This window comes from Halichoerus grypus, chromosome 4 (genome assembly GCF_964656455.1).
Source record: "Halichoerus grypus chromosome 4, mHalGry1.hap1.1, whole genome shotgun sequence".
In the NCBI taxonomy this organism is placed as follows: Eukaryota; Metazoa; Chordata; class Mammalia; order Carnivora; family Phocidae; genus Halichoerus; species Halichoerus grypus.
Window position 1 is genome coordinate 156,184,381 of NC_135715.1, and position 22,156 is coordinate 156,206,536.

At 36.9% G+C, this 22,156-nt stretch overlaps 1 protein-coding gene across 1 annotated transcript in view; it reads left to right on the forward strand.

Annotated features, from left to right (window-relative positions):
• The window catches only part of CCDC150 (coiled-coil domain containing 150), a 76,454-nt gene that overhangs the window by 17,621 nt on the left and 36,677 nt on the right, over positions 1-22,156 (forward strand). The window contains exons 7-13 of the mRNA XM_036107934.2: positions 312-441; positions 3,086-3,129; positions 4,462-4,554; positions 8,345-8,452; positions 13,663-13,787; positions 14,035-14,212; positions 14,743-14,811. Of these exons, the coding sequence (XP_035963827.1) occupies positions 312-441; positions 3,086-3,129; positions 4,462-4,554; positions 8,345-8,452; positions 13,663-13,787; positions 14,035-14,212; positions 14,743-14,811 (747 nt within the window). The remainder of the gene's footprint in view (positions 1-311; positions 442-3,085; positions 3,130-4,461; positions 4,555-8,344; positions 8,453-13,662; positions 13,788-14,034; positions 14,213-14,742; positions 14,812-22,156) is intronic.

Consider the following 22,156-nt stretch of genomic DNA (forward strand, 5'->3'; position numbering starts at 1 on the left):
ATATGGCTGTTTAAATTTAAATTAGTTAAAATTAAGTAAAATTAAAAATTCAATTTCTCACCCACTCTGGCCACACTTCAGGTGCTCAGCAGTTACCTGTGCCTGATGCATGTTGTGTTGGAGAGTGTACAGAAAGTTCTGTCGGACAGCCCTACTGTAAGACACTGTACCCTGCTGAAATCTTTAACATAGAAACTCCCCTTCTCCCTCCAGTGATGTTAAGATCAGAAAATCTGCCTCACACGTGTGCTCGAAGGTAGTTTGGTAGAAATCTTTACCTTACAGAAAGGAGTTTTTCTTACACATTTCAGGTGCAGATCTTGCAGCAAAACTGCATTGCCCTACGCAGGTCTATGCAGACCACACAAGAATTACTGGTGCAGGAGCAACAGAAAAAAGGAGATTTGGAGACTTCTATCTCACAGCTCAAGTCTGACCTAAGTATGAAAATAGATGCTAGAAATTACATTTCTGTTAGTTTTTTTGAGATTTCATGCAAAAACTCTTAAGATCTGAAATTCTTGAAGAGGCCATTGTTACTGAGATTTACCACAGGACGAAATGTAAAAAATTGTTGATTGCCTTTTTGTCTGTGGCACTGGAAAAAAAAAAAAGGTAATAAAATAGAATTTGATCCTCTGTAAACTATTCTGTATTTAAATTTTTTCTCAGGTTTATTTAAGTGTTCGTGGACTTGGGAACATTGGATTTCTAGAAATCTAGATTGAATATTGGATAATAGAACATTAATAAGGAAATAAGTCCTTTAATAGTTGCTAACCTGATTCTAACCATTTATCATGTCAGACTCCCATTTTTCAGGTTGCCATCCTATTGACCTGTATTTGTAGCAATGGGTGGTTGTAAGTTACCTTAGAGCTTAATGTCCTCATTTTACAGATGAGTAAACAGAGTCCTTATAGGTGATTGAGTTAGGAAAATGGATGAGTCTAGTCGTGATCCCGTGTTGTTCAGTCACGGTTCTTCCAACCCATCAGCCTTGTCGTATTTACTGTTGTTAATACGTAATTGTAAAGCAGTTTCAGCCAGTATCAAGTTTAGGGATCACAGTGCAGTGCTTCACATGAGCAACACTTCCTGGTTTACATAGAGCTTTCACATAAACGATCTCAGGTAACACGCTACACTATCCATACTTCCCAAAGGTAAAGCGATGCCTGAGCCTGTATCTTCTACCTCCAGTGTTCCTGCCAGTGTGCCTTCTATGCTCTCTGGCTGTAGTGAGAGCAGGGAATACCAAAAGGGAAATGAAAATTATAAAAAGCATGGAACAAAGAGTAATCTGTTCAGTGTTTTGTTCTGCTTTTAACAGAAAGTACTGTTTTTCCTTATAGTTGTTGAGTAGTGAATTAATTATCTGTGGAGTTCTCACTGATAATGCCCCAAGATAATTTTCCATCTTCCTGGGATTGTGTGGCTACAAAAAATACTTATTATATTTTATGGGGCTGCCACATTATCTCATTTGACCTTACAACCTTGTGAGCAAGATAAGAAAATATACCCCATTCTATAGAAGAATAAAAAGGTCTGTATCCAAGGACCTATGGCAAATAGGATAGCTGGGACTAAAACACAGATCTTTCTACTATAGTAGTAATTTTTTTCAATGTCACTTTCTGATTGGATTAATGCTTTAGTTTTGAATTTTGTAAAGAATATATGGAAGACTATTTAAAAGATGAAAATTACACAACATTTATTAAAACTAACACGAGGAAAAGGAAGCCTGTCTGAATACCAACTATATGCTTCATATTGAATAAAAGACTCTTTACATGCATGCAGTTTGATTACTTTAAGGTACAACAGTTAGGCTAACTAGGTTAATAAAAGAAATGCCTCTAGATATTTGCTTTAATGAATTTAAAAATGTAATTATTAGCAATAAACTTTTATACACACACACTAAGGTGATGAAATTGTTCTCCCAAGTAAGATAAACACTCCCCTTTCATTCTTACTTTGATTACTGGAATTTTTAGAATAGATCATATAATTATCTTTTTATCCTTCACATAATTTAAATTAGCATTTACTGTATTTGAAATGAGTCTTGGACTTATATATTCAAAAAGTATAGTTTTTCTGACTATATCCTACATAAAATGTGAGTTTTTATGTGTTTTGTAATTTTCTGGCTTTAGAATATTTAAGTGAAACAAAACTAATAAATCTTTATGCATTTTTCATGAAGCCAAAACGTTACTGTCAGAAAAGTTTACTTTGGGCTATTGGTATACAATGCCAAACTGTTCCCGTTTCTATCTTTGGTTTTATTTTCACTGTATATACTCTCTGGGTGGTTTCAGATCTTTTTTTTTTTCCCACATAAAATCATCTTCCTGAGCTCCAGATGGTATCTTACTGCCAACTAAACATCTATATATGGATGCCTTACAGATACCTCAAAACACACGGTGAATACTTAAATATTGCAATCATTCTTACTCATTCTGTCCCCCGAACCTGCTCCTCGTCCTGTGTTTCCTATTTAGTTGAAGAGTCTGCCACCCACTCCATTGCTTAAATCTGGACACTAGATACTCTCCTTGACTCATCTATTGCCTTTACTCCAGCAGCCAGCCGCCAAGTCCTGACAGTTCTCCCTTCTTGTTATTTCTGGAGCGTGTTTTCCTTTGCATCTTCATTGTCCTTCCCTTAGAGCCAGCTTTCATTGTTTTATACTTTGGTTACTGCACAGCTACTAAACTGATATCCTCTTCCTTATTGAGCCTCTGTTAGAGTGTTCTCTCTAACAAAAAGCTTTTGATCAGGTGCCTCTCCACTTTAAAATCCCTCAGACGTATCAAGCTCTATGCCTGGAGTAAAATATGACCTCATTGACAATTGCACATGACTGTGGACTATTTTCTTGATAATTTCATGACTTAATTTCCAGTCTATAAACATATGGTAGAAATATTTGCGTTCTCCTTATTTACACAACATACAGACTGGGGAAAAAAAGAAAGCAAGCTGCTCCAGGAGATGATACTGTGTGATTTCAATTATGCTGTAGTAAGTTATTATTACCATAGTTACGTGGACTCTTTGTTTTTAGTTTCTAGAGATGAGCTCATTTCCAAGTTGGTTGAAGAAAATAAGGTAAGTTTTGAGGTTGTAAAGTTCAGAGATGTTCTTTCCTCTCTCACTGAGTAGTATTTCCTCACTCGTGTTGGTTTACAATTGTTCTGATTCTCCTGAAGTCTTTATTAGAAAAAAGTTGCAGTGTAAATGAGTTGTATATTCAGACCTATTGTCAACTGGGTATTAGAAAATCATTTCACGCAGGTTATTGCGGTTTGATAAAAAGATGAATTAGCAAAAATTATGAGACTAATTTGCATTTTATCTTTATTGCAAAATAATTGTTATAAAAAAGTTTTTTATGAAATATAAGAAATATTAACTACTTTCTGGTAGCGATGGTTGCACAACAATGTGAATATACTTAATGCCACTGAAATTAACACTTAAATATTCTTAAGTAAACTGTACATGTAAAAATGATTAAAATGGGAAATTTTATGTTATTTATATTTTACCACAATAAAAAATGAAAAAAAGAACTATTACCACATTTATATCTTAATACATTTCTAAATCAACCTTAATGTGTAGATCCTGTTTGGAATAATTTTTCTGGGTTCTATCTCATCCTGTAGTAGGTGATGTTTACGTTAAGCCTTGAGATGCTTCTCCTGGAAAAATAGAAGAGAGGTCCTCTCTCCATAGGGAGAGGACTTGCACTTTGCCCTTCCCCATTTCAATAACTACCTGTTAGGGAAAGCCTAACCCACAACTCACATCCCTGTCACCTGTTTGTTTGTTTGTTTTGTTTTTAGAGCAAAGGTATTTTCTTTTGCTCCACACCCAGGTATTCCTTGATGAAAACATGTTCACGTACTTAAAACTTTAAAAGATCTTTGAATGTGTTTCTTTGAAATCACAAAAGATCTTAACTGCTTAGGGAAAATAATGTGTTTATAATATAAACTAACAAATATTCGTCTTAGCAGAACTTTCTTGACTTGAGGATGCTAATTAAATATTTACAGTATGGTTTTAGGCAAATTCTTTTCAGTTTGAAACTCCATATGAGAACATTTTTAATAAACAATTTTATAATTATTTAAAAAGAGAAGTTTCAGAGTTGAAGATATCAAGATTTTTAAAAATTCTTTACAAGACACTTATCTATATATATCATTAGTACTAGAGCTCTGGGTGTTATATGCAACTAATGAATCTTTGAACACAACATCAAAAACTAATTATGTACTATATGTTGACTAATTGAACATAATAAAAAAAAAGAAAAAAAGAACTTGAACTCATAGTAGCCAAAATACAGAACAGGTATTTTGATAGAGATATTCGTAATAGCTCTTACATGTAAAAAAAGGAGAGAACTTATTATTGTTTTTGCTCTTATAGAATGTGGAGAGGTCTTTCAACAAGGAACATGAAGAAAATGCATTTTTGAGGTCTGAAATAGTATCCCTTCATGAAACATCAGAAAAAGCACAGGTAGATCTTATCATTTCTATAGTTTTTAGATGTTACTTTATTTTGTTTAATTAAGGAACCAAGAACAAATTAATCCTGATTATATTAATTCATACCATCATGATAGGTATAATTGGCATATAATATTATATTTCAGGTGTACAACATAATGAGTCAGTATTTGTATACATTGCAAAATGATTCTAGTTAACATCCATCACTATATATAGTTAAAAATTTTTTTTTCTTGTGATGAGTACTTTTAAGATTCACTCTCTTAACAACTTTCAAATATGCAATACAGTGTTATTAACTATAGTCATCATGCTGTACAGTATATCCCCATGACTCATTCATTTTCTAACGAGAAGTTTATACCTTTTGACCCCTGTCACCACTTTCTCCCATCCCTTATACCTCCTCCCTCTGGCACCCACCTGTGTGAACTTGGTATTTTGTTTTTTGTTTTTTTAAGATTCCACATATAAGTGAGATTATATGGTGTTTTCTTCCTCTGGTTGACATATTTCATTTAGTATGCATTCAAGGTCCATCCATGTTGTTGCAAATGGCAAGAGTAAATTCTTTTTTGTGGCTGAATAATATCTGTATCTATCTATATACACACACGTACCACATTTTCTTTATCCGTTCATCTATCGATGGACACTTAGGTCATTTCCTCATCTTGTCTATTGTAAATAATGCTGCAGTGAATGTAGGGTTGCAGTTATCTTTTTGAATTAGTATTTTTGTTTTCTTCAGAAGAATACCCTGAAGTGGAATTGCTGGGTCATATGGTGGTTCTAGTTTTAACTTTTTGAGAAACCTCGGTACTGTTTTCCACAGTGGCTGTATCAGTTTACATTCCCTTCAGCAGTGCCCAAGGATTCCTTTTTCTCCACATCCTCTCCAATACTTGTTATTTCTTGTCTTTTTGGTAATCACCATTCTCATAGGTGTGAGGTGATATCTCATTGTGGTTTTGATTTGCATTTCCCTGATGATTAGTGATGTTGAACATCTTTTCATGTACCTGTTGGCCATCTGTATGTCTGCTTTGAAAAATGTCTGTTCAGCTCTTTGGCCCATTTTTTGATCAGATTTTTTTAAAGCTACTGAGTTGTATAGGTTCTTTATATATTTTGGATATTAATCCCTTATTAGACATACGATATTGATGTATGATTGCCAATATTTTCTCCCATTCAGTAGGTTGCCTTCTCATTTTGTTGATGGAAGTTTCCTTTGCTGTGCAGAAGCTTTTTAGTTTGATATAGTCCCACTTGTTTATTTTTGCTTTTGGTGTGAGACCAAGAAAATTACCTATGTTTTTTCCTAGAAATTTTATGGTTTCAGGTCTTATGTTCAAGTCTTTGATCCATTTTGAATTAATTTTTATGTATGGTACAAGATAGTGGTCTAGTTTCATTCTTTTGCATGTGCCTGTACAGTTTTTCCAACACCATTTATTGACGAAATTGTCCTTTCCCCATCACAAAAAGCACAGGTAAATCTTCCCATTTTTGTGTTTAATGTTACATAATTTTGTTCAATTAAAAAACCAAGAACGAAGATTGATTCTAATTGTATAAATTCATACCATTGCCATCATCCAAATTTTTTATTTTCATAAAATCTATTTCATCTATGAACCATTATCACATTAACTACATTTCCCATTTCACCAAATCTCCTATGACACATAAGTATATGAGATACACTGCTAAATCATGCACTAATTTACATTTTGTCTTTGTTTGCTTTATAATTTACTCGTTAAATATATAACTTTCATCTACACCTATGAACTAAGCGGTTCAGTGCCACTGGGTATGCTTACACTTTCATAACAAACAGCACAGTAGGAACATAAGTGCTTGCCAGATTTTAGAGTTATGTGTAAATATTTCCTGTGGGATGGTGGTTGCCAAATTTAGCTGATGTTATTTATGTGTGTGTGTGTGTGTGTGTGTGTGTGTGTGTGTGTGTGTGTGTATGCAGGCAAACAAGTTATTTCTCATAGGGTCAGTGAAATGGTATTAATCACTTAAAAGAACTTTTTGTTAGTACAATTTGATTACTTCAGTGTTGGGATCATAATGTTGCTGTGCTTTCTTTATGATAAAGAAAATAGAAAATAAATGTGTGGGGTGCCTTGGTGGCTCAGTCATTAAGCGTCTGCCTTCGGCTCAGGTCATGATCTTAGGGTCCTGGGATCGAGCCCCACATTGGGCTCCCTGCTCCGCGGGAAGCATGCTTCTCCCTCTCCTACTCCCCCTGCTTGTGTTCCCTCTCTCGCTATGTCTCTCTCTGTCAAATAAATAAATAAAATCTAAAAAAAAAAAATGTGTTATTTTATAAAATAATATAATGAAAATTACTACTCTTGCTATGGTAGTAGTAATTAACATTTACCAAACCCATTCTATGTTCCAGGCATAATTGTAAGCACCTTATGTTACTAACAAATTGTAATGCTTGTAATAGCACTACTATAGAAACTTATTATTCTCATTTTAATGATAAGGAAGTTGATATACAGAGAAGTTCAATAACATAGGTAATAAATGGCAGAGTTAGAATTTGAGCTTAGGCATTCTGGCTCCAAAGAAAATTATTCTTTTCAAGGATCAGGAGTTCATCTCTGTCTTACCTCTAGGTATTCCTTGGTGAATAGTTTGTACATCTGGTTATAATTTTAAAATGCTCTGAATGTGTTCCTTACTTCTTTACTATACTACCACTTATGCTTCCCAGATAGTTTTTCATTTCTTTACTTTCTTGTTATCATTTTTTGAGTGTTTTTTTTTTAATTGATCCTATAGAGTTATTTGTCCCCATCCTTGAAGAACTTGTTCATTAAAAGATAAGATCTGGGGTGCCTGGGTGGCTCAGTTGTTAAGCGTCTGCCTTCAGCTTGGGTCATGATCCCAGGGTCCTGGGATTGAGCCCCACCATCGGGCTCCCTGCTCAGTGGGGAGCCTGCTTCTCCCTCTCCCACTCCCCCTGCTTGTGCTCTCTCTCTCTCGCTGTCTCTCTCTGTCAAATAAATAAAATCTTTAAAAAACAATAATAAAATAAAAGATAAGATCCTTTGGGTGCCTGGGTGGTTCATTCTGTTGAGTGTCTGACTCTTGATCTTAGCTCAGGTCTTGATCTCAGGGTCATGAGTTCAAGCCCTCTATTGGGCTTAAACCTAAAAAAAAAAAAAATCCTTGACAAATACACTTTGCAAAAATAACTGATAAATAAGATAAATGTTTTCCTCAGGAATAAAAATTTCAAATATCAAAAAGACAACAGAATTATCTGATAAATTTGTTGCACAAAAGACTTTTGTTTTGGATGATCTGTCTTGTGAAAAGGTACAATTATCTATATTTTGCTTTTATGGATACTGTAATTGGTGGTAAAAGAGCTTAGACAGTTTGTATTATTAGCTAAACAATTATGAATGCTCATCTCATTTTGGGAATGAATTTCTGTAATATTGGCTAGGCATCTACATTGTAAAGTCCATTCCATATATATCTTGCTCTGTCTCACAAGTGTTCAAAATTGTGAACAGGAGATCAGTAAACTGTTGAATGCTTCAGTTCCTCCACCAGATGAACATTTTGATTTAGAATTATGTGGGGTGTTGACTCCAAATATTTGAAAGTATTACCTAATGAAATATCAGTTGGAGATAAGTTAAATAAATTAGGTTCACATACAGAGTGAAATACTACACCATCATTAAAAATATGGTAAGTAAAAATAATTATTTACTGGAGAGATCTATGACTTGCTGTACATATCATCTTAGGTTTCGAATGACCAGCTGACTAGAAAGTGTTCAGAGCTGAACAGCATGCTTGAGACTCTTAGTATGGAAAATGCCAGAATTATTGCCAACCATCAAGCCATTCTGCAGGTATTCATTTAATACGAGTCAATTTCTGATAGAATCACAAGAAGACTCCTTGGCTAAGAAATTAGGAAATGTGTATGACCAAGTGGGTAAATAAAATACTTTAACAGTTCCAAGAAATTTACTGAATTATTTTTTCATTAGTGGTGTTCAATTTTCATCAGGGGGCCATTTAGCCTTATACTCAGTCCTTTCTTAATGGTTTCTTCTCAAATACCATTACTTTAAGAAAAGTAATTACCTGTTCCAAATACCATTTCCTCAAACACCTGTGGTTTCCCATTTTGCTTATGCCATTTCTACTGAGAATGGTCTTTATTTCATCTTCAACTATTTGAAATTCTGTTCATTCTTTAGGACTCAAATTCATCAGGAAGCTTGCTCACTCAAACAAGAGGGAATGAGTTTTCTCTGTTAACTCCTACTCCTAGGACATTAAACAGACTCTCATAATAATAGTCCTCACTTTTTTGGGAGCATACTATATGCCATGCATTATACTAATGATTTTACATATATTACCTCCTTTAATTCTAGCAGCCAGTATGTAAAGGGATATTTATTATCCTCATCTTATAAATAAGGAAAATGAGGTTTAGAGAAGTATATCAACTTGCCTGAAGTCACATACCTAGTAAGGGGTAGAGCTGGATTGAAACCAAGGTCTGACTGCAGAGTCAGTGCTTTTAATTGTTACATTATGCTGCCTCTCTATTTTGCATTCTGTAGCAGTTTATATGCATGGCTCATTTCCTGGATAACATTGTGAGCTTCCTAGAACTGGGGGCATCATCTTATACATCTTTGCTATTTCCCATAGTGCTTCCCACTGCACATAACAGATAATAAATATTTTTCATTAATTCAACAAGCACTTAGTGTTTACTCTGTGCAGGTATGATAGGTCTAGATGGGATTATAGTGGTAAACAAGACAAAATCTCTACTTTCATGGACTAAAAATTTAATAGAATAATGTGACATGTAATTCACACTGTCACAAACATTTTTTAACTTTGAAATGTTACACAAATGGGATTTTATTTTCCAAAGGTGTGCAGGTTTGCTTTGCAATCAAGTATTAAGATAAAAGTGTTTTAAAATATGTTTACAGAAGTAATTGTTAATATGTACTATACTTGCAAAAGCTTTATAAATTGTAGGTAGAAGGGATGTGTCTAAAAATGTTATGTTTTGAGAAGTCCAAAATGGTGAGCCAGAGGAAATAAATTATACAAAACAATTACAGGCATACATTGTTTTATTGTGCTTTGCAGATAATTGCATTTTTTACAACTTGAAGGTTTGTGGTAATCCTGCATCTAGTAGGTCTGTTGGTGCCATTTGTTAACAGCATTTGCTCATTTTGTGTCTCTTTGTCACATTTTGGTACTTCTCACGGCATTTCAAACTTTTTCATCATTATTTTTGTTCTGGTGATCTGTGATCAGTGATCTTTGATGTATTATTGTAATTGTTTTGAGGCACGACAAATCATGCCCATTTAAGATGGTAAGCTTAAAAAATGTTGTGTGTGTTCTGGCTGCTTTGACTGGCTTTTCCCCATACTTCTCCCTCTTCTTAGACCTCCTATTTCCTGAGACCCAACAATATTGAAATTAGGCCAGTTAATAACCCCTACAATGGTCTCTAAGTGTTCACATGAAAGGAAGTGTTTCACATCTCTTATTATAAATCAAAAACTAGAAATGATTAAGCTTAGTGAAGAAGGCATGTCAAAAGCCAAGATAGGCCTCTTGCACCAAACATTTAGCCAAGTTGTGAAGGCAAAGGAAAAGCTGTTGAAGGAAATTAAAAATGCTACTCCAGTGAACACATGAATGATGAGAAAGTGAAACAGCCTTATTGCTGATACGGAGAAAGTTTTAGTAATCTGGATAGAAGATCAGTCCATCTACAACATTCCCTTAGACCAAAGCTGAATCCAGAGCAAGACCCTTACTCTCTTCAATTCCATGAAGGCTGAGAGAGGTGAGGAAGCTGCAGAAGAAGAGTTGGAAGCTAGCAGGGTAGTTCATGAGGTTTAAGGACAGAAGCCATCTCCATAACATAAAAGTGCGAGGTGAAGCAAGTGCTGATGTAGAAGCTGCAGCAAGTTCTCCAGAAGATCAAGAGGATAATTAATGAAGGTGGCTACATTAAACAACAGATGCCATTGGAAGATGCCTTTAGGATTTTCATAGCTAGAGAGGAAGTCAGTGCCTGGCTTCAAAACAGGCTCTTTGTTGTTGTTTTTTTTCCTCCCACTCAATGTAAGGGAAACTTTATTGAAGCTACAGGCCACGGGGCTCGGGCAGGAGGCTGCCCTGTGGGCGAAGGAAAAGCTGATGGAAGGGCCTTAGTTGACCATCCTCTTGGGGCACAGGTTGTTGGTGTGACTGCGCTTCTTGCAGCAATTGACAGCACGGGGCTGCAGGCAAGCATAACACTTGGAGCAGGTAATCATGTCCCAGTTGTGACAGGGTGAGCTAGAGGAGGGAAGGTTCGATGATGTGATGATGCAGCCCCACAGACAAAGCACCCATTACAGGGTGAACTCTTTCTGGATATTGTAGTCTCAGAGAGTGCAGCCATCCTCTAACTGTTTGCCTGCAAAAATCAGATACTGCTAGTTGGGGGATGCATTCCTTGTCTTGGACTTTGGCTTTGACTTTTTTTTTCTTTTTTTTTTTTTTAGAGCAGGGAAAGAGAGGGAGAGAGAGAGAGAATCTTTTTTTGTTTTTTTTTTAAGATTTTATCTGTTAGCGAGTGAGAGCAGGAACGAGGGGAGGGGCAGAGGAAGAGGGAGAAGCAGACTCCCTGCTGAGCAGGGAGCCCAACGTGGGGTGTCATCCTGGGACTCCAGGATCATGACCTGAGCTAAAGGCAGACACTTAGCTGACTGAGCCACCCAGGCATCCCAGAGAGAGAGATTCTTAAGCAGGCTCCACGCTCAGCGCAGAGCCCTGAGCTGGGCCTCAGTCTCACGACCCTGAGATCATGACTTGAGTTGAAATCAAGAATCAGACACTTAACCAACTGAGCCACCAAGGCACCCCTTGGCTTTGACGTTCTAAATGGTGTCACTGGGCACAATCTATAGGGTCAGAGTGAGGGTCAGAGTCTTCACAAAAATCTGCATCTGTGCATCTGCTGCTTGGCCAACTCGTTGAAGAGAAAGAGCAAAGCTGGCTCTTTGTTTGGGGCTAATGCAGCTGGTGACTTTAAGTTGAAGCCAATGTTCCTTGACCATTCTGAAAATCCAAGACCCTTAAGAATTGTGCTAAATCTACTCTGCCTGTGCTCTATAAATGGAACAACAAAGCCTGGATGACAGCACATCTGGTTACAACATGATTTACTGAAAATTTTAAGCCCACTGTTGAGACCTAATGCTCAGAAAAAAGATTCCTTTCAAAATATTACCACTCATTGACAACGTACTTGGTCACCCAAGAGCTCTGATAGAGATGGACAAGATTAATGTTTTCATGCCTGCTAATGCAACATCTGTTCTTCAATCCATGAACCAAGGAGTAATTTCAATTTTCTAGTCTTCTTATTTAAGAAATCTATTTCACAAAGCTATAGCTGCCATAGATAGTGGTTACTTGGATGGATCTGGGCAAAGGAAATTGAAAACCTTTGGAAAGGATTCACCATTCTAGATGCCTTTAAGAACATTTGTGATTCATGGTAAGAGGCCAAAACATCAACACTCACAGGAATTTTGAAGAAAGGGATTTCAACCCTCATTGATGCCCTTGAGGGCTTCAAGACTTCAGTGGAGGAAGTACTTGCTGATATAGTGGAAATCGTAAGAGAACTAGAAATAGAAGAGCTTGAAGATGTGACTGAATTGGTACAATCTCATGATAAAACCTGAATGGATGTGGAGTTGCTTTTTATGGATGAGCAAAGAAAGTGGTTTCTTAACCTACTCCTGGTGAAGATGCTGAAATGACAACAGAGCATTTAGAATATTATGTAGGCTTAGTTGATAAAGCAGCAGCAGAGTTTGAGAGGATTGACTCCCATTTTGAAGGAAGTTCTCCTGTGGATAAAATGCTGTCCAAACAGCATCACATGCTACAGAGAAATCGCTCATGAAGGGGAGAGACGATCAATGTGGCAAACTTCATTGTTGTCTTGTTTTAAGAAACTGCCACAACTACCCTAACCTTCAGCAACCACCACCCTGATAAGTCAGCAGCCATCAACACCAAGGCAAGACCCTCCACCAGCAAAAAGATTATGACTCACTGAGAACTCAGATGATGGTTAGCATTTTTTCGCAAAAAAGTATTTTTAAATTATGTACGTTGTATTTTTAAGACATAATGCTACTACACACTTAATAGACTATAACTTGTATATGCAATGGGAAACAAAATAATTATTTGACTGGCTTTATTGTACTATTCACTTTATTGTGGTGGTCTGGAAGTGAACCCACAGTATTTCCTAGGTATTGCCATATAGTCTTTCTTCTGTAACAGTATCTGAGTGCAATTTCAAATATTTTCGGAAGAATTCACACCAGATTATTAACATGATTGTCCCTGGAGAGTGAGATTATTTTAAGGAGGGGGGAGTATAAGTGAAGAGATCTTTTCACTTTATACACATTGATGTTTTTTAAAAATAAAATATGTGTCATATTGAAATTTTAAAGTATCAAAATATTCCTAGTAGAATTTTATATCTAAAAATATGTTCATGTTAAGAGTTTTATAAATTTTGCAACAGGCTGGGTAAATAATGCATCTTCAGGGGCGCCTGGGTGGCTCAGCCGTTAAGCGTCTGCCTTCGGCTCAGGTCATGATCCCAGGGTCCTGGGATCGAGCCCCAGATCAGGCTCCCTGCTCCGCAGGAAGCCTGCTTGTCCCTCTCCCACTCCCCCTGCTTGTGTTCCCTCTCTCGCTGTGTCTCTCTCTGTCAAATAAATACATAAAAGAAATCTTTAAAAAAAATAAAAATAAAAATAAATAATGCATCTTCACTGTTGGCTGGTAGAGCTGTAAAATGATAGAATTGTGGTCAGGACAGAGTGGGGACAAAGAGAAAGCTGAACATTAAATAAAAAGAGGTTTTATTTATATAAAAATTTGTCTTTCATAAGCTAATTCAGTATATTTGATCAGTTAATTTCAGTGGTACCCTATTAAATGACTTTCTGGCATCTCAGCTTTTAATATTACTTCCAAAACTCAGGTAGAGCAGAAAATGATGACACAGACATTTCAAGAACAAAACTTACTCCTGGATGCAGCCCACGCCAACATCGCTACTGAGCTACAGACCGTTCAGAATGAGAAAATCCAACTCCAAGCACATCTGTAAGTAAATTACAGGCAACTTCTTCTGTATCTTTTGTTCTTGCATTTGATTTCTTATCTTTAATGGAAACGTCTCATTCTGCTTTTCTTGGGCCAGACACAAAGATAAAATAAAGGCTTTGCCCCCAGGGAACTAGTCTTGTTAGAACGTTTTGGTAACTGCTCTCAGCCAGTATGTTCTTGGAGAACATGAGTCTATTAAAGAACTCTTGTCTAACGGTCGTATCTCCTCGTTGTCTTCTTCCAGGGACCATGTAATCCTTGAGCATAATCAGTGTATCCAGAAAGCACAGGATGCTGAGAAGAGGACAGCCTTGCAGAAAGAGCTGCTAGAAACAACTATTGCAAGATTGCGAGGTGAATTGGAAGCATCAATCCAAGAGAAGAAGTCTCTGCTAGAGGAGAAAGAAAGATTTCAGGGAGAGGTAGGTAGAAGCAGATTTATGTTACCTCCTGGTTGTGGCGGTGATCTTGTTTTAAAACTATTTTAAGTGCAAAAGATAAGAAATACAGCCCAGATGCAGTTTGTCTGAGTTGCCCATTAAAGAAATCTTTAGGTGGCTAATCTCTGTCTTTTAGCATGTGAAGTAGACTGTGCCAAACAGAGTACCCTTTTATAGCATTAACTAATAGCTCACACATCCTCATGATAGCTAAGGGGTCAGATTTAAAAAGCTGATTTCCCCTGAAGGCGTGGGACAATGGAGGTTAAGGGGGGGACAGCTCTGTCTTCCTCTTTAGGACGGAAGCAGCAGAGTCTGACATGCAGACGTGTCTTTCTAATTTCAGGGCTATTTGTGAAGTCTGCTCTGCCTCAGAGACTCCCTGAGTGGCCCCCTTTCTGAGAGGATGTGCTATCTCTGCAGTGTAGGTATTAACTAACGTGCAGGGTGTGTCTGCTACCGTAGAGCAGGTGCTTTAAAATTCACCCATTTCTTTTCCCCTCCTTGGGCAGGTGAATAAAACAGAGAAAGAAACAGCGCAAGAAAAATGCAATTTGGAAAAGCAATTAGCTAAAAACAAGGTATTCCACATTTTCTTTGTTGATATTTCACTGTATTCCCTTCTGTATTTCTGCCTCCGGTATCAGCTTATCTTACTGAGGAGATGGGTTATTTTGTTGAATACCAGGCTGTGGGAGGATAAAGGAGCCACTGAGGTGGGTGCAGCACCGAGCACTCCGGTCACGGCAGCACAGGGCTGCTTCTGGGCAGCGTTTGCTTGTTGAGCATCTGGTGTGGGCCAGAGTCATGACTGGCTCTGGCCCTAGTGTTCACTGAGTATTTTAGCCAGGAAATCCATTGAGAGTGAGCTGCTGGCCCTGTGGGAGGCAAAGAGATCATTGCTGACAGTGCTGTTTTGTTTTATTTTGTTTTAAAGACTTCCTAAGTACCTGTTAGCACCTGTCACTTCATCTGCAATATACTCTTTTCTGGGTTCTAAAAAGATAGAATGGCCAGAGACACAAATACAATTCTTATTAAAATAAAACAAAAGCCAGTCTTTAAAACATTGCTGTTTGTGTTTCAAATTTTGAAGAGTATAAAGATTATGTATCACTGTCATCTGGAATTATCTGGAGTGTCAAGGAGAATTAGCCTACCCCAGACAGTAAATTCTGCAACACATGTCAATATAACAGTCAATCCTTGATTTCTTCTTGGCTTCTGGCCCAATTAAATAGTATTCATATTACCATCACCATATTACCATGTATGTGTGAACTTGTAATTTAAGAATTCGAGAGAGAAGAGAAGATAAATTCTGAGCCCAAGCTCTAATACAGCTCACCACTCTGGCAGGTAATCTGTGGTTTATTGACTAAACTGTAGTGATTTGAAAAATAGTCCAACCTAAGAATCTTTTTAAAAAGTTCACTTCCCATGGTAAGGACTTACTGGTGTCAGTTTGTCCTCCAATATGCTTTTTAAAATTTGGAAAATTGGTGGATACTATTAAATTCATGAATGCTTTTTGCTTAAAATGTAGGGAATGTTACATGGCTAAGGCAAATGCTGTATGTCTGTGATTAAAACAGTTTTGCTTTTCTGATTTTATTTGTCTGAACGTAGGCTAAGTGTAAGTTCATGGGGCTGAAAGATACTGGCTCATTAGAGAGGTTCTATTAGGCCAAATGATAATGCTTATACAGAGTCCCATTTTTTTCTTCTTAGGTCTAATTTGATATTTTTCAAATGTGTATTCATTGTAAAGCTATGTTTTTCTGAAGTCAGGCTTATTAAGTTATAATATACATAGTGAAATATACCCTTTTTTTAGTGTACAGTTCTGTGAGTTTTGACCAACACAATTATGTAACCACCACCACAATCAAAATACAGAACACTTCTATCCCCTCAGAAAGGTCCCTTGTGCCTCTTTATCATTAACCTCTTCCTCCGCCTCCATCCTTTGGCAACCACTGACCTGTTCTTCTGTTCCTATAGTTACGTCTTTCCCAGAATATCCCAGAAATGGAATCATACAACATGCAACATTTTAAGTCTGGCTTCTTTTATTTAGCATAAGGCATTTGAAGTTCATCCAAGTTCTTGTTGTGTGTATCAGTTGTTTGTGTTCCATTATATGGATATATCACAATTTCTTTATCTATTTGCCACCTGAAGGACATTTGAGTTGGTAAATTTTGGCAATTATGAATAAAGCCTATATAAATGTTCACATATGAACATGTATTTTTATTTCTCTTGGCTAATTATCAGGAGTTGGAATTCTAGATCCTATGGGAAATAAATATTTAACATAGTAAACTATTCAGCAGCTGTTTTCCAAAGAATCTGTACTATCTTGCCTTCCATCAATAGTATGAAAGAGCTCCACTTTCTCTGCATTCTCACCAGCGCTTAGTATTGTTGGTCCTTTTGGTCTTAGCCATTCTAACTGGTGTATACTGGCATATCATTGTGGCTATAATTTGCATTTCTCTAGTGATTAATAATATTGAGCATCTTTTCATCTGTTTATTGGTTATCCACAAGTTTAAGTGTCTCTTCAAATATTTTAACCATTTTAATTCAGTTGTTTGTTTTCTTATTATTGATTTTTCAGAGATTTTAAAATAGTCTCATGTTGATTCTTACATAAAAAATTCATACTTTTTGTATATGTGCAAATCTTCTAAGTGCTTAACATATTTTTTCTTCCATTTTACGCCTTGTTTTTAATGCTCTTTCAAAGAGCAGAAGTTTCACATTTTGATGAAATCCAACTTGTCAGTTTTTAAATTTTTGGATCATACCCTTTGCGTCATAGCTGAGAAATTTTTGCCTAACCTAAAATCACAAAGATTTTCCTTTTAGTTCTCTAGAACTTTTATAGTTTTAGGTCTTACATAGGTCAATGATCCATTTTTAGTTAATTTTCGTATATCATGCAAGGTTCATTTTATTTTTAGATGGATAGTCTGATCTGGTACCTTTTATTATTGAGATATAATTAATATACTGTCAATTCACCTTCTTAAAATATACAATTCAATGGTTTCTTAGTTTATTCACAAGTCTGTGCAAACATCACCACTATCTAATTCTAGAACCTTTTTATCACCAAGAAGAAACCCAGTACCCATTAACAGTCACTCCCCATTCTGTTCTGCCCCCAGCCCCCGGCAACCACTGTTCTACTTTCTGTCTCCATGGGTGTGTCTATTCCCACATTTCATATAAATAGAATAAAACAGTATGTGGCCTTTTGTCTCTGGCCTCTTTGCTAGGTTAATGTTTTCAAGGTTTATCCATACTGTAATGTATGTCAGTATCTTATTCCTTTTTATGGTTGAATGATATTATATTATGTGACTGTACCACACTTCATTTAGCCATTCATCAATTGGTAGACATTCAGGTTGTTCCCATTATTTTGGCTGTTTAATAATGCTATGAACATGTGTATACATTTTTTTTGTATGTGAGCATATGTTTTCAATTCTGTAGGAGTAAGACTGGGTCATAGGATAACTCTTTATCATTTTGAGAAACTACCAAAGTGTTTTTACAAAGTAGCTGCACCATTTTACAATCTCACCAGCAGTGTATGAGGATTCAAATATCTGCACATCTTCACCTACATCTGTTACTATCTGCTTTTTAAAAAATTAATATACTCATCCAAGTGGGTATGAAGTATTTCACTTTGTTTTTTCAATTAAGGTGAAATTCACATAATAGAAAATCAAACACTTTAAAGTGAACAATTCAGTAGCATTTTGTATATTTACAGTGTTGTATAACCACCAACTCTTCTAGTTCCAAAACCTTTTTATCACCCCAAAGGGAAACCCTGTTCCCATTAAGCAATCACTCCCTATTCCCTCCTTCCCCTGACCTCTGACAGCCACTAATCTGCATTCCATCTGTGTAGATTTACCTATTCTGGATATTTCATATAATCATACAATATGTGATCTTTCATGTCTGGCTTCTTAGCATAACATTTTTGAGGTTCATCCATGTTGTTCTACATAGCAGAACTTCATTCCCTTTTACTCCTTTTATGGATGAGTAAGAATTCACTGTGTATGTGTCTTTGTATGTGGTATGTATATATATACACACACACCACAGTTTGTCTTGTTCATCTTTTCATCTATTGATAGACATTTGCATTGTTTGCACCTTTCAGCTGTTGTGATTAGTGTTGCTATAAATGTGTGTGTTATACATGTATTTACTTGAGATACATATCTAGGAGTGAAATTGCTGGGTCATATGGTAATTTTGTTTAACTTTATGAGGAAGCACCAGACTCTTGTCCACAGTACCAAACCTTTTTCTTTTTTTTTTACGATTTTATTTATTTGACAGAGAGAAACACAGCGAGAAAGGGAACACAAGCAGCAGGAGTGGGAGAGGGAGAAGCAGGCTTCCCGCGGAGCGGGGAGCCCGATGCGGGGCTCAATCCCAGGACCCCGGGATCATGACCTGAGCTGAAGGCAGATGCTTAACGACTGAGCCACCCAGGCGCCCCACAGTGCCAGACCATTTTACCTTCCCACCAGCAGTGTACATAGGTTCCAGTTTCTCTACATCCTCACCAACACTGTTGTTTTTTTTGTTTTTTAATAATAGCCATCCTAGTAGATATGAAAAGTGGTACCTTGTGATTTCGATTTGCATCTGTCTAATGACTAATGATGTTGAGCATCTTTTCATGTGCTTATTGGCCATTTGTATATCTTCTTTGGAGAAATGTCTATTCAGATCAGTAGCCCATTGTAAACTCGGTTGTCTTTTAATTGTTGAGTTGTAAGAGTTCTTTATATGTTCTAGATAGCAGACCCTTATCAGATACATGATTTGCAGATATTTTTCTCCCATTCTATGGGTTCTGTTTTTAAATTTTTAGAGTTTTATTATGTTCAGTTTAACTTTTTTTTTTTTTTTTTGGTTGCTTATGCCTTAGATGTCACATCTAAGAAACTGTTGCCTAATCCAGGGCCACAAAAATTAACACTTTTTTATTCTAAGAATTTTATAGTTTTTTTGAAGTTTTATTTTTTTTAATTTTATTATGTTAATCACCATACATTACATCATTAGTTTTTGATGTAGTGTTCCATGATTCATTGTTTCATATAACACCGAGTGCTCCATTCAATACGTACCCTCTTTAATACCCATCACCAGGCTAACCCATCCCCCCCCAACCCCCACCCCTCTAGAACCCTGTTTGTTTCTCAGAGTCCATAGTCTCTCATTGGTTCGTCTCCCCCTCCGATTCCCCCCATTCATTTCTCCCTTCCTGCTATATTCTTCTTTTTTTTTTTAACATATAATGTATTATTTGTTTCAGAGGTACAGGTCTGTGATTCAACAGTCTTACACAATTCACAGCGCTCACCATAGCACATACCCTCCCCAATGTCTATCACCCAGCACCCCCATCCCTCCCACCCCCACCACTCCCAGCAACTCTCAGTTTCCTGAGATTAAGAATTCCTCATATCAGTGAGATCATATGATACATGTCTTTCTCTGATTGACTTATTTCGCTCAGCATAATACCCTTCAGTTCCATCCACGTTGTTGCAAATGGCAAGATTTCATTCCTTTTGATGGCTGCATAATATTCCATTGTGTGTGTGTGTGTGTGTGTGTGTGTGTGTGTGTGTGTGTGTGTGTGTATCACATCTTCTTTATGCATTCATCTGTCGATGGCCATCTTAGCTCTTTCCATGGTTTGGCTATTGTGGACATCGCTGCTGTAAACATCAGGGTGCTCATACCCCTTCGGGTCACTACATTTGTATCTTTGGGGTAAATACCCATTAGTGCAATTGCTGGGTCATATGGTAGCTCTATTTTCAACTTTTTGAGGAACCTCCATACTGTTTTCCAGAGTGGCTGCACCAGCTTGCATTCCCACCAACAGTGTAGGAGGGTTCCCCTTTCTCTGCATCCCTGCCAATGTCTGTCGTTTCCTGACTTGTTAATTTTAGCCATTCTGACTGGTGTGAGGTGGTATCTCATTGAGGTTTTGATTTGGATTTCCCTGATGCCGAGTGATGTTGAGCACTTTTTCATGTGTCTGTTGGCCATTTGGATGTCTTCTTTGGAAAAATGTCTGTTCATGTCTTCTGCCCATTTCTTGATTGGATCATTTGTTCTTTGGGTGTTGAGTTTAAGAAGTTCTTTATAGATTTTGGATGCTAGCCCTTTATCTGATATGTCATTTGCAAATATCTTCTCCCATTCTGTCGGTTGTCTTTTGGTTTTGTTGACTGTTTCCTTTGCTGTGCAAAAGCTTTTTATCTTAATGAAGTCCCGATAGTTCATTTTTGCCCTTGCTTCCCTTGCCTTTGGTGATGTTTGTAGGAAGAAGTTGCTGCGGCTGAGGTCGAAGAGGTTGCTGCCTGTGTTCTCCTTTAGGATTTTGATGGACTCCTGTCTCACATTTAGGTCTTTCAACCATTTGGAGTCTATTTTTGTGTGTGGTGTAAGGAAATGGTCCAGTTTCATTCTTCTGCATGTGGCTGTCTAATTTTCCCAATACCATTTGTTGAAGAGACTGTCTTTTTTCCATTGGACATTCTTTCCTGCTTTGTCGAAGATTAGTTGACCATAGAGTTGAGGGTCCATTTCTCTATTCTGTTCCATTGATCTATGTGTCTGTTTTTGTGCCAGTACCATACTGTCTTGATTACAACTTTGTAATAGAGCTTGAAGTCCGGAATTGTGATGCTGCCAGCTTTGCTTTTCTTTTTCAACATTCCTCTGGCTATTCGGGGTCTTTTCTGGTTCCATACAAATTTTAGGATTATTTGTTCTATTTCTTTGAAAAAAGTGGATGGTATTTTGATAGGGATTGCATTGAATGTGTAGATTGCCCTACGTAGCACTGACATCTTCACAATATTTGTTTTTCCAATCCATGAGCATGGAACGTTTTTCCATTTCTTTATGTCTTCCTCAATTTCTTTCATGAGTATTTTATAGTTTCCTGAGTACAGATTCTTTGCCTCTTTGGTTAGATTTATTCCTAGGTATCTTATGGTTTTGGGTGCAATTGTAAATGGGATCGACCCCTTCATTTCTCTTTCTTCTGTCTTGTTGTTGGTTTATAGGAATGCCACTGATTTCTGTGCATTGATTTTATATCCTGCCACTTTACTGAATTCCTGTATGAGTTCTAGCAGTTTTGGGGTGGAGTCTTTTGGGTTTTCCACATAAAGTATCATATCATCTGCAGAGAGTGAGAGTTTGACTTCTTCTCTGCCGATTCGGATGCCTTTTATTTCTTTTTGTTGTCTGATTGCTGTGGCCAGGACTTCTAATACTATGTTGAATAGCAGTGGTAATAGTGGACATCCCTGCCATGTTCCTGACCTTAGGGGGAAAGCTCTCAGTTTTTCCCCATTGAGAATGATCTTCGCTGTGGGTTTTTCATAGATGGCTTTTATGATATTGAGGTATGCACCCTCTATCCCTATACTCTGAAGAGTTTTGATCAAGAAAGGATGCTGTACTTTGTCAAATGCTTTTTCTGCATCTATTGAGAGGATCATATGGTTCTTGTTCTTTCTTTTATTAATGTATTATATCACGTTGATTGATTTGCGGATGTTGAACCAACCTTGCAGCCCAGGGATAAATCCCACTTGGTCGTGGTGAATAATCCTTTTAATGTACTGTTGGATCCTACTGGCTAGTATTTTGGTGAGAGTTTTTGCATCCATGTTCATCAAGGATATTGGTCTGTAATTCTCCTTTTTGATGGGGTCTTTGTCTGGTTTTGGGATCAAGGTAATGGTGGACTCATGAGTTTGGAAGTTTTCCTTCCATTTCTACTTTTTGGAACAGTTTCAGAAGAATAGGTATTAATTCTTTTTTAAATGTTTGGTAGCATTCCCC